This window comes from Amblyomma maculatum, chromosome 6, assembly GCF_055883805.1.
Source record: "Amblyomma maculatum isolate TAMU_Amacu chromosome 6, ASM5588380v1, whole genome shotgun sequence".
Taxonomy (NCBI): domain Eukaryota; kingdom Metazoa; phylum Arthropoda; class Arachnida; order Ixodida; family Ixodidae; genus Amblyomma; species Amblyomma maculatum.
In genome coordinates, this window is record NC_139349.1 from 85,713,942 (window position 1) to 85,726,193 (window position 12,252).

The following is a 12,252-nucleotide window of genomic DNA, read 5'->3' on the forward strand; positions in this document are numbered from 1 at the left end:
GGGGTTACGTATTCTTAAACCGTTTTCACAGTTGCTTGAATTCGGGCGCCTTCAATTTGTCGATCACTATACCTACCCAGAAAATATCCCGTCCACGCAGAAAGGAGGTTCAAAGCTGACTTATTTTCGGCGAAAGAAACGCGAAGGGAGAGCACGGAACGGCATCTGGTGGGAGCCCGTGGAGAACCGCACTCCGGACAGCCACGGGGGACGTCTCGAGTGTCCGAATAGCAAGAGCGGCACGGGGCAGAGAGACCCCCCACCCCCCAGCTTCAAGCTGCCGGCCAACCGACACCGTAGCGTCGCTACTTGTTCATCTGCATCTGCCGGCCACGAAGCTTCTTCCGCGCGTCCCCTAGAGTGTATAAAGGAGGCTATGCCTCTACACGCTGGGCGAGGGGCGCGCGATGTACCGTGTGCAGCAGCAACGCTCGGGCTTTCTCATTTCTCCACTGTAGATTCTACAGTGCTTTCGGAATGTTCATGCTCACTCAGGTCAATGACCTGAATTGCATGGGGTCTCGCCAACTTTCACAAGGTCGCTGCTCTCGCAAAACACAAGTTGTGCATGTTACACGGATGAAGCTGTGTCACTCTCATGACCGTGACTGACTAGTCCCGCGGTTTCGTCTGCGATGGGAAAAATATCACGCGGCGCTTAAAAGATATAATGAAGTGAGGGGCGTGAAAGAGGAAGGTCGCCATTTTAACGCTAACGCACAGGCCTCAGGTTAGCTCCGCTCACTCCTGTAAATAAACCTTAACAATGTTTTACTTTAGCATACTCCACATTATGAAATAGCACTGAACAAGGGTTGGGGAGCTTCAGTTCGCAAGCCGAGCCAATGTTTCGACAAGGGGACTTTTCGCCTGTGCAGCTCGATCGTCACTGGCGGGGAGAGCCAACGTTTCGACAAGTTTCCTTGTCAAAACGTTGGCTCGGCTTGCGAACTGAGGCTCTACTTCAAACATTGCTCAGTGCTTTCACACTGTGAAGACATCTTCCTTCTCTCGTTCTACCTTAGTATGCTCTAGTTATACTCCATGCACCGGGCTCGCGGAAAGTAGCGAGATTCAGTGTGTTGCACATTACAAGTGCAATATAAGCCTTGTCAACTTTTACAAATTTCAGTCCACCTATTACACGATTCTTCTGCCTGGCTCAAAGCACTTGGCCAACTTTGAGGGCAGCCAACCAAGCCTCTACTTTGGGCCATGTTTGGCTGCTGGGGCATGGTGTCAACTTTTGTCATGCATTTGCAGATAGTAATTGGCAGCCAACTAGGGCACACCTTCGGGCCTGCATTAGCTGGCCGAGAATGTCAGCTCCCGGGCTCTGCCCAGTTTTTTGCCTACGGTCGGCCAGTTTCAGTTGGGAAGTGTCCACTCTAAGGCCCTATTTATTTAGGAAGGTGCCTCTAGAAACATACCTTCACATTACACTTGACTAAATAAAGGGCCAGCGATGATGGAGGTAGAACGATGTTTAGACAAGTAAGGTAAAACTTGGCCAAATTCAACACCATCACAAGTTGACTTAATTAGGTGGTAAAAATTTCTGCAAAGTTAAATCAGCTCAACTTAGTGTCAACTTTTTTTGGCAATTTGCCCCACACCATTCCACCTTCATTATCATCGGTCTGCCTTTTGTCATCCAGGGGAAAAAAAATCTATTCACACCAAGTATTCGTCATTATGAGATAATGTTATGGATCCCGCATTTTGAATTCCCACTGTAGCCACAGAAAGAATGAAAACACTCAGAATCGTTTTTCATTATTTCGTTCTTTTTTAATTATATCATCACGTCTCACAATCAAAGTGGCGATAAATAACCTCTCTCACTCGTCTCGCAGCACCGAAACAATGACAAGCAAACCAACACACATACAAAAAGAGGTGAAAGAGAGCAAAGTAAGTTGGCAGACACAGTGTTCCTCTGCCAGAACAACAATGTCGCTACACGCGCTGTACAAGTGTCTTCACATTCGGTCTAATTGTTTTGTTGTTCATTACTAAAAGACGAGGCTAGCAGATGCTTCGTTCACCATCCCTGTTGGCATTCAAAACTTTCACAGACCTCCAAACTCCTGGAGGTGGATCACGCTCATACACCCACGAGAAAAATAAAGCAGGCTTTTCTTTTTTTTTAACACAATGCTTTCTTGTTCTGCTGGAGTCCTAGCCAGGACACAAAACAGAGACAACAAAGGGACCACATCTGTAGCAATCCAAGCGTGGCTTGCCACTGCATTAGTGAAGCCACACAACAATGCGCTTCTGCGCTTTAGACAGGGTGTGAAAAGCAAAAGGTATGACATCAGTGGACTGTCTAGGAGGAGAAAACAGACTGAATTCGCAAGAGCGTGACCCACCAGAGGCATCCCACACACACAATGTACAAACACTCCAAAAGGCATTTCTCATTCCATTCCCCCACGCAAGTCACGTGCGAGGCTCCCTTTGTTCACGGTGCATGCCCTGTACAAAAATCACTGTTCTCTGTGCCATTCAGTACCTTACCCGTTCTTACCAGCGCTCTGTTTCGGCTGCAAACATCAGACAACCATGTTCTCGCCAATGCGGAGAGGCAGGGGTGGGAAATGCACAGGGGAAAAAAATTCGTGTTGTACAACCAACACCTATTGGCAGAATAGAAATTGAGGTGCCGGCACCGAGATATAATCCCTAGTCACCATTATTTTGCACAATGCAATGCAGTAAGAGTGCCACTTAGGTGCCGATGTGGCCTCACCGGTACAGTGCCGTACATTTCTGCATATGCATGAAGCAAACAATCTTCTTTGACTGAGAGCAAGCCATCCAGGTATTCAACAGTTTAGTCCAGCAATTGGCAATTGCAGACACTAAGCATATTTCAGTTAACAGTGAAGGTAATTCCCAGGTGGCACATTCAATCAGCCAAATATTGATACTGTGTTGGCAATGCACTGGACCCATGTTGGGCTGCACACTGCCAATGGAGTACCAATATTGAGCCAATGGATTGTATTTCACAGTCAACAGTGAAGTTAAGACTCCTAGAAAAGGGACAAAGCCAACTTCCCACCCCTGCCTGAGCACCAGGAGACAATGCTCTGCCTCGGAAGCGTATGTGATGGTTCAGTTCTGCCCTCTCGTCTTCTGTTTCCACCGAGAACAAGTGTATGTATTTCTTCGTTACTTCTACTGTACATCTAAAATATGTGCATAACTTTGAAGGTGCATGTATACAGTGAAACTATGTGTGTGTGTGTGCTCACAGGGAGCTTAAGAGCTAGGGGGCTTAAACCTCCTCAACCTCCCCATCTCTATAACGAACCAAGTGGCCATGTTACACCTTCACAGCCAGTAGAAAAGCAGACAATGGCAAGTCTGTATAAGAGAAACCGGCAGGCTGACTTAAAAAAGAATGAAAGTGACCCACAGCAACTTCAGAACAGGCGGCACAAGCACCAAGTATTCGGAACTTGCCCCGACTGCTCCGAGGAGCAGAAAAAGCTTCAAAAGAGAAAGCTCGAGTTTAAAATTAATGCAAGGCTAGTTATGAAGAGAAAAAAAGAAGGAACAAAACATAGGATGGGCTTTTCAGATTACGTGTAGTAAACAATTGTTGTATCCTCTACATTATTTTCTATTAAATCTCAATATTGTAGATCAATGTCCTAATTTAGATGTTAGTAACAAAACATCCGCAGTTGTTAGATATACAAATAAAAAAAGAAAGCCTATATGTGACCAGCACACATGACAAGACATTTACTTCAAAGGAAAGAAAAGGATTAAACAGGTAAAATGTCTGCTCCTAACAAGCAAGGCTGTCCATATATGAAGAAGGCATGGGCAATTAAAATTTGCGGCAAAACTTGTCTGTTGCAAGTCTAAAAAGGGCCAACCACAGAAAGGCCTAATGGTCTTACAAGCACATAGTAATTAAGCGAACGATGAGCAGATTTGTTGATGAGATGAGTCAAAAATCAAAATAGTAAGTGGTCTGCTAACCATCCTTGCGTTTTAGAAAGCCCAGTTTTAATAAAACTCATTCGAAAAATTTTTACTCCACACCTAATGCAGGACTGCCTAGTGCTTTAGTTAAAACCCGACGTCATTTAGACCCCCGATCCCCAGGTGCAATAACACGGCTGAAAGCATATGTAGACAGAAGCAGCAGCCTACTTAAAATCTCTGCAGAAGCAAAATAAGGAAAGCGCGAAAGCAGACAGTCAGCACAGTAGCAAACATGTTCGAGAACTGTTTCCAGACAGCCTGGCTGATAATCAAGCGTTGCTTCAGAGCAGTTCCTGACAAATTCAATATGACCTGCAAACCAGTGGCAACAACAGTCAATACGAGTCATAGGGCTTTCGTAGCTCTGTGACACGTCATGACAATCAGCACCAAGCACTGTTAGCACTGGTGATAACCATCTTGATTTCTTATCCAGCTTGACGCTTTACTTAGAGACACTAACCGAGAAGTACTGGCTTGAGAAGAGATCTCTGGCAGCTATACATGCTGTGCAGGTCACATCAAGTGTACAATGCTCAATGTAAGTACGCTATAACTCTGAACAGCAGTGAACAAAAGCTAAATTTCACTGTAAAAAAAAAAAAAAAAAGAGAGAGAGAACTAACAAGACAACTACCTGAAAAAAAAAAAAAAAAGGTGTGCATTTTTGTCTCCAATTCAATATTGCTGGTGTGACCAAATGAAAATCAGCCTAGGGTAATAACTCCCAACATTGAGCGTCCCTTTCAAATGACAGAGCTTCTTTGTCGAGCTTCTAAGTATAACTTTGGGTTGTATGTCCTTTGATGTTACTTCAGCATGATGAAGCTTAACAAGACCCTACAGGCAAATGCAGTCTGTCATATCTGCCACATATCACGGATTTGCACTCCGCATTATCCTGTGCTACTATACAAGGCATTTGAGCTATCTGTCCACAACTTCCAGCTGCTGTCTCCTGTCTCCTGTCCGCACATTACAATTCCTTAAGAATTGCACTAAACAAGAAAGGTATACTGTATATAGCCAGGAGAAGAATGTCTTAGTGTACCATCACTGCACAGGTCTACTGTTCCCACCTCCATCAAGTGCTTTCTGCACATATGTACTGCACATATACGCAGGCTTTGATCCTGACCGGCATTGTACTGGTACCAGTGTCACAGTAATAGTACGCTAAAACATTTCAATAAAAGGAATGTGCCCAGAGAGCAAGATAAAAAGTACACAATAAGGCAAAGCACTACAGCATTTTCTTCATGCTGATCTCTGTACTCCAGTGCTTCAATAAAATGTAAACAGATAGACAAACATGTATGCTCCATACCGCTCACATTTTGTGCGCGTACATAACATAATTTGTTCAATCACAAAAAAGAAACAATAAACTTGCATTTAGGATGTGTATCAATTACTGTTTGTTCTTTGCAATTGACTGGGGAATAATTTAGCCCTAGCCACTGTTACAATGTAAACATAAGCGAGGAAAAAAACTATAAGCAAGCAATAAAACAAGCACAAACAATCTATGTTTTGAAGACTTGAAGACCGTTCAACAAGCTGCATAGTCAAGGTAGAAATGTTGTCCAATTTAACACCAAATGTCATAATGATAACATTGTGGCATGGTCACCCCTACGGGCCATTTCAAATACTATCCGCCAACTAATGTCAATGCTAATCTGCTAGCTCAAGAACCACTCCATCAGAGCAAAATATCTCAACCACCCTGAAATATGAATGTGCCCTTCATAGCATGTTTGCTATTATACAGCAAAGAAACCCAGCATCCTGTTACACAAGCAGCTTTAACCGGCATTCAAATGAATGGCCTCTTGACTTATCAACTACACCTGAATGTCAAATGGCAGTGGACAGCACTTACAGGGAACTTTCAACGAAACTCACTTCCAATCCTATGTCTGAATCCTCGCATCACATCTGGCTGTCTTTAATATAGGCTAGTACTTACTGTATTCATAAGCCAAAAACCTAATCCATGCCTCATTTTACTGCACTGCAATCTGCGTGCAATGTTTTTGCTTTCTCTATGCCATAGATAAACACCTAGAGAAACCTGCAGGCATGCTAGGCTTCAGTTGGAACACAGTTGTTTTTTAAAATGGTTTGCATTACATTACTAAAAATGTAGATTGGTGTCAATACTAAGGCAGCAGCCTTTTGCATGATACGAGGACATGCGACATAGCAGGAAACACCCAACAGTTTTGCTAATACAATGAGACCAGTGACAGCTATTTCGTCAATATACTGCTTTGCTGGGACCGACGATATCAGCTAAGTGAAACTATGAATGAGTACTCAACGTCAATCGCCACTGTGAGATAACACTGTCCAAATGCCATTCGACTGAACCGCCGTGAAAAAATGTTCATGCAACAAAGTTTTATGCAAGTACATAACACAGTGTTCGTGAAAACCTGTCAAGAGGAAGAACTGCTCGATGCTCACAAGTGAAGCCTGCACATGGAAATGGATCACATTAAGTAGACATCAGATTCACAACAAAATGACAGCACAGTGAATTTCACAAAGTGAAATGTTTTAAACGTAGTTCAGCCCGCAGAACACATAGAAAAAAAAAATGTGCCAGCAAACTACCAAATTAGACATTTAACTACAAATGGCCAAATCACTGATGCGCCAACCCGCTTCAACAACGTGTAAGCTGACAAACCGCAGAAAGACAAGAAGAAAAATTTGTTCTAGATAACGAGCAAGCCATCATGAAATAACTCATCAAAATGCATTGCATAATATTGCAAAGCTTCACAGCCAAGAGTCTCAAGAAACAGAGAGAGAACGAAATGTGTGAAAAAGTTCTGCCGTGTAGCGCCCCCGTTTACGTAAAAAAAAAACGGAAACACCTTTAACATGCTTGCAATCTCCGCCAATTTGGTCAGATTAAAGTCTTAACAAGAAAACCTCGGCAAGGACTTGGCTGCAAATATTACTGTATATGCAACCGTATATCGAAAAAGCGTGCATATGATGCACCGGGGAAACAAGGGACAACATGCACCTCAAATGAAGTCTCCAAGCACCTATGCTGGCTGGCTTATCTTTGAGCAGTAGTAGCTGTGGATTGCCAAAGCAATTTGTGAAACAAAACCCGCCTAAGGAGTCAAGTGTGCATAGCTTCACAAGCATTTCTTTCCCTGAGCCTCAAAGTGAAGAAAAATGTTCACTCGCCCTGAACTGTGCATCTAATTAGACACTTGAAAAACTCCTGCGTCCCACAGCAACCACACATGTCAAAAGGATCCCTAGTACTGATGAAAAGCTGCAAAACAGTCACTAAAGAAAATGGGGAAAAGTTTTACAGAACTCATCTCTATCTCCCACAACTTGTTTGATTTAAAACAATCCATCATGCTATTGCAACTGCAATGAAAGAAGGAGAACACCAAAAAGATTCTTTTCTCTTTCACATACAGCTATCGACGTGGACGTAAAGAAAACAGAACTGAGTCTTAAAATTACTTTACCATGTCTCACGCATTTGTTTCACTTTTTGATCGTTTATTTGTGCGGTTCCTAAGAAAATGAAACATGACAGTGATTGGCCACACAACTTGTAGCGCAATGTGCCATCTGTAAAACAGGTTGTTCAAAGGACGGGGAAAAAAAGAAAAGGAAAATCATTGCGAACTCAAGCAAGCCCATTAGTCTCGTGTGGTACACAACAGGGCCGCTAAACTAGATCTTTTTTCAAATGAATTGTCTGCACAGTGGTTTGTAATTCCTGATAATAAAATCCAAACAAAAGGTATAATTAACATTGCTGAAATCATATAAGTCGCACCGGTTAATAATGTTCATTGTCAATGGACGTGTTTGAAGAAGACCAATGGTGAATAAGGAAGGAGCCTTAAAATGGAATGCCACAAACAGAAGTCCGGGGAAAATAAAAGAAAGCCTTGCCAAACTGCCGCCCTCTACCGGTACGCATGTAAACGCTGCAAATGGTCTTGACCATCTCGTCACACAGCTTGCCAGTATGTCCGAAATGCTGCTGTGCCCTGGTGACAAAATGGGGGGCGGTGCCAGAAGAAACAACAATGAAGTAGAAAAACCTGGATCTAATGTGTCTCTAACTGTGCCTTATGTACAGGGTGTGCAAGCACGTGCTGCCAGAGTGAGAAAACCCAGGGGTCCACGATGCTAGCGAGATCCCTAGCTCCAGGTGCGTGCAGCAAGGCCAGATCAGAGGCCGTGTTTTTTTTTTAAAACTCTGTTATACACTTGTTGCACACGACTTTATCTGCATATGTACAGTTTGGTGCATATTGTCAGTCTCTCTCTCTACAGTTATATTTTTTCTTCATCTTCCTGACAGGAAGCGCAGATTCAGCAGCCATAGTGAGAGCCGTGTTTCAGTAGTGGAAAAAATAATAAAAGCCCAGCAATCGTACAGAGTCTGTTGCATTTAGGATACTCCTTGCTAATCATTACCATCACTGAAGTGCTTTGAACATTTTTACCTTCTTTAACTCAAGTCATATTTACAAGAGAGAGAGAAAAGAAAGAAGTGGACCCAAAAGTCACTACATGCTTTATTCTACACTCACGACACAAGGCTCAGCACTTGTGTTCAGCCTAAGAAAAGGCCCCTATAAATGAGAAGCTAATGCTCCTAAACACTTTGTTCTTCCCACCTAACTCACTGTATCAAACCTGCAGCTGTCGCCATAAGAAAGATAGAAGAAGAAAACGCAGGCAGGATGGACATGACAAAAAGTACACGGTGGAGGAGGACTGCTTCTACTGTTGATGAGATAATGCACTGCCCTGGCTCACACTTGCCCACCGTCTCAACCAGAAAAAAAGACAGTCGTAGCGTTAAAATTATGAAAAGAAAAACAAACAAAAAACGTCTCCAACACAAATCACAGAAGGGTGATGCAGTCTTAAGACACCAGTGGTCGTCACAGGGAGAGGGGTCAGGGGCGGCAGTGCACTCCCCTCCGGAAGTCACCGAAAGACGACGACGCCACGTTAGCGACTCACGTTGCTGGCAGTGTCCACGCAACAAGGAGAAGAAGACTGGAGCAGGAAGGCGCTTCTCGGCATGGCTGTCACGTTTGTGCGTGTCTAAGCCTTACAACCAGAGTGATCAGGAGAAACGCCATGCCACGACACCAGGTGCCAGTCCCGCATAGAGGAAGAGGTCCCCAAAACACTGCTGACACACTGCAATGGGTCCGAGGGACTCTTGCCACTTGTCGAGTTCTCCTCTCACCTCTTTGCTGTCTTCATTTTCAGTCAAGCCACGTCTCCACACACACACATACACACACTCACACACGTGATGACAAGGGTAAAAAAAAAAAGGTAAAAAGTCATGACGACTGAGGAAGGGGACCGCTCGCCGAAAGGACACAAAACGACACCCCTCCACGACACCACCTCTCATATGAGAGAGAAGTGTCACTCGCTAGCGTCACAAGAGATGCTCGGAGGTAGAGCCGTGGCGACAGACGCTCGCTTATTGCTTGGCGGTCCGGCCCCCTCTTCTCTTCCTCTGACGCCTAGGCCTGTGTCAGTCTTGCATCTTCTCCTTCTGACTCAGTGCAATGTCGGCCAGAGTCGCCAGGCTGCTCGGGAAGTCCTCCTCCATGACTGTGCCTGCATGTCATCATCATCATCATCATCATCAGCCTGATTATACCCACTGCAGGGCGAAGGCCTCTCCCATATCTCTCCACTTAACCCGGTTCTGTGCTAGCTGCATCCACTTGACCCCTGCGAACTTCTTAATCTCATCCGCCCACCTAACTTTCTGCCGCCCCCTGCTACGCTTTCCTTCCCTTGGAATCCAGTTTGTTACCCTCAGCGACCAACGGTTATCCTCTCTTCGCACTACATGTCCTGCCCATGTCCATTTCTTCTTCTTAATTTCCACTAGAATGTCGTTAACTTGAGTTATTTCTCTGACCCACTCTGCACGCTTTCTATCTCTTAATGTTACCCCTACCATTTTTCGTTCCATAGCCCTCTGGGTTGTCCTCAACTTAAGTAGAACTCTCTTGGTTAGCCTCCACGTTTCAGCCCCATAGGTGAGTACAGGCAAGATGCAACTGTTGTATACTTTCCTCTTGAGCGATACCGGTAAGCTGCTAGTCATAATCTGCGAGTGCTTGCCAAACGCGCTCCATCCCAATCTTATTCTTCTTGTTATTTCCTTTTCATGATCCGGATCTGCGGTTACTACCTGTCCTAAGTAGATATATTCGCCTACTACTTCCAGTATTTCGCTACCTAATGTAAACTCCTGTTCCTTCCCGAGGCTGTTGAACATTACCTTAGTCTTCTGCATATTGATTTTCAAGCCTACCTTTCTACTTTTCCTGTCTAGGTCATCAATCATTATTTGCAGTTCATCCCCCGAGTTGCTTAGCAAGGCAATGTCATCAGCAAATCGCAGATTACTGAGGTATTCTCCATCTACCCTTATCCCTAACTGCTCCCATTCCAAGTCTCTGAATACTTCCTCTAAACATGCTGTGAATAGTACTGGGGAGATTGTGTCTCCTTGCCTAACACCTTTCTTTATGGGAATTTTGTTGCTTTCTTTATGTAGAACTATGGTTGCTGTGCAGCCACTATATATATCTTCCAGCACTTTCACGTACGGCTCGTCTACCCCCTGATTTCGCAATGCCTGCATCACCGCCGAGGTTTCAACTGAGTCAAATGCTTTTTCGTAATCAATGAATGCTATGTATAAGGGCTGGTTATATTCCGAGCATTTTTCTATCACCTGATTGATGGTATGGATATGATCGATAGTAGAGTACCGTTTCCGAAACCCTGCTTGATCCTTTGCTTGATTGGAGTCTAAGGTTGTCCTGATTCTATTAGCGATTACCTTAGTAAATACCTTATACGTATTTACTAAGGTAATACGTATAACGTATATTATTCATGTCAAGTGAGTTCAGAAATCACATCCGCTCCCCAACTACGACGCGTGAAAGAAACAAGCATGCCATTTCTGAAATAACGGCTGAATGCTGGCTATACCAATCAAATAAAGGTACATTCTAAAATCTCTTCCTAAGGAGGGAGACTGCTTCTGGAGAAATTTCTTTATTGCTCCACCAAACTCAATAAAATTGCGTATCCTAAACTAATTTCTCATGCCGATTTCAAAAATGTGATTACTTTTTTGATAGGGCAATTAATTAAGTACAATTAATTAGCCCCCTTTGTTCACTAAAAAAAGAGAGAAAAATGGCACATGGTTAGACTAGAAAGAAAATGGAACGCGATGTTGCAAACAATTTTCTAATTATCCCATCATTACTGATTTTATAGCAGAATGAAATTTGTGCAAAAAATTGTGACTAACATGCAATTAAGAACTAGATCATTAAAAAATTTCTGAGCCTTAATTAAAAATCTGCTCCCAACATTGCATGCTTAGATAGCCTAGCTACATGCTAAAAAAATTAGTTGTGGTTATCTAAGCTATAGATGATGAGATATGCCACTTTGAAATTCACTCAGAGTCCAAAATTTGCTTTCAGAGAAAAATGAGAAAAGCAAGCAGAGTGATTGTTATTGAAAAAAACTTCTAATTTATCCATCAAGTCGCCTTGGAAAGTTGCTAATAGCCTCCATTGCTTGCTAGCATTTAATTGGCTGTACATTTTCTGCGTACATGCACTCTTCCTTTGCTTATCTTTCTCCTGCATGAGTTTTGTTGTCTGGGAACTGGCAGTCAGGTGCAGCTCTTTCAGAATGCATGTCGCAATTCTTTCATTCCCTGCATTAAATTTCATCACAACCTCAGCCACAGCGGCCTGGACCATGAAAAGCGAGGCATGGCGTTCCTTACGTGCAAGTGCCCAAATCCCTGAATGTAAACATTCGATATTGTTCTGGGTTTTGCCTTGTTGGACGCGCTCAAGAAGTCTCTTGTCAAAAGCCTTTCATAGACTGGCAGCAAAGCTTCACAAACAATGAAGAGGCAGGTTGTGTCGGTGATGCGGCATGGTCTCACCTCTGCAGCATTCTGCTTGCACCAAGACTCGGGGCCTGTTGGGCAAAAACTGTGGTTGTAGGTGACATCATTAGATGTGGCATGATGGTAGGTGGCCAGCACAGCCTTCTGTGTGGCCTCCATGTCACCAGTGTGGAGCTCAACTTGGAAATGAGATCTCCTGCAAGCTTTCCTTTGCCCCCAACGGATTCTCCACCAGAACCTCTCTGTTTTGA

General features: G+C 43.7%; 1 protein-coding gene across 3 annotated transcripts in view; it reads right to left on the reverse strand.

Annotated features, from left to right (window-relative positions):
- Positions 1-1,772: 1,772 nt before the first annotated feature.
- bbx (bobby sox) overlaps positions 1,773-12,252 on the reverse strand; it is a 249,484-nt gene continuing 239,004 nt past the window's right edge. For all 3 annotated transcript variants that reach the window (XM_084607079.1, XM_084607080.1, XM_084607081.1), the window contains one exon: positions 1,773-9,657. In XM_084607079.1, the coding sequence (XP_084463205.1) occupies positions 9,572-9,657 (86 nt within the window). In that variant the 3' untranslated portion in view covers positions 1,773-9,571. The remainder of the gene's footprint in view (positions 9,658-12,252) is intronic.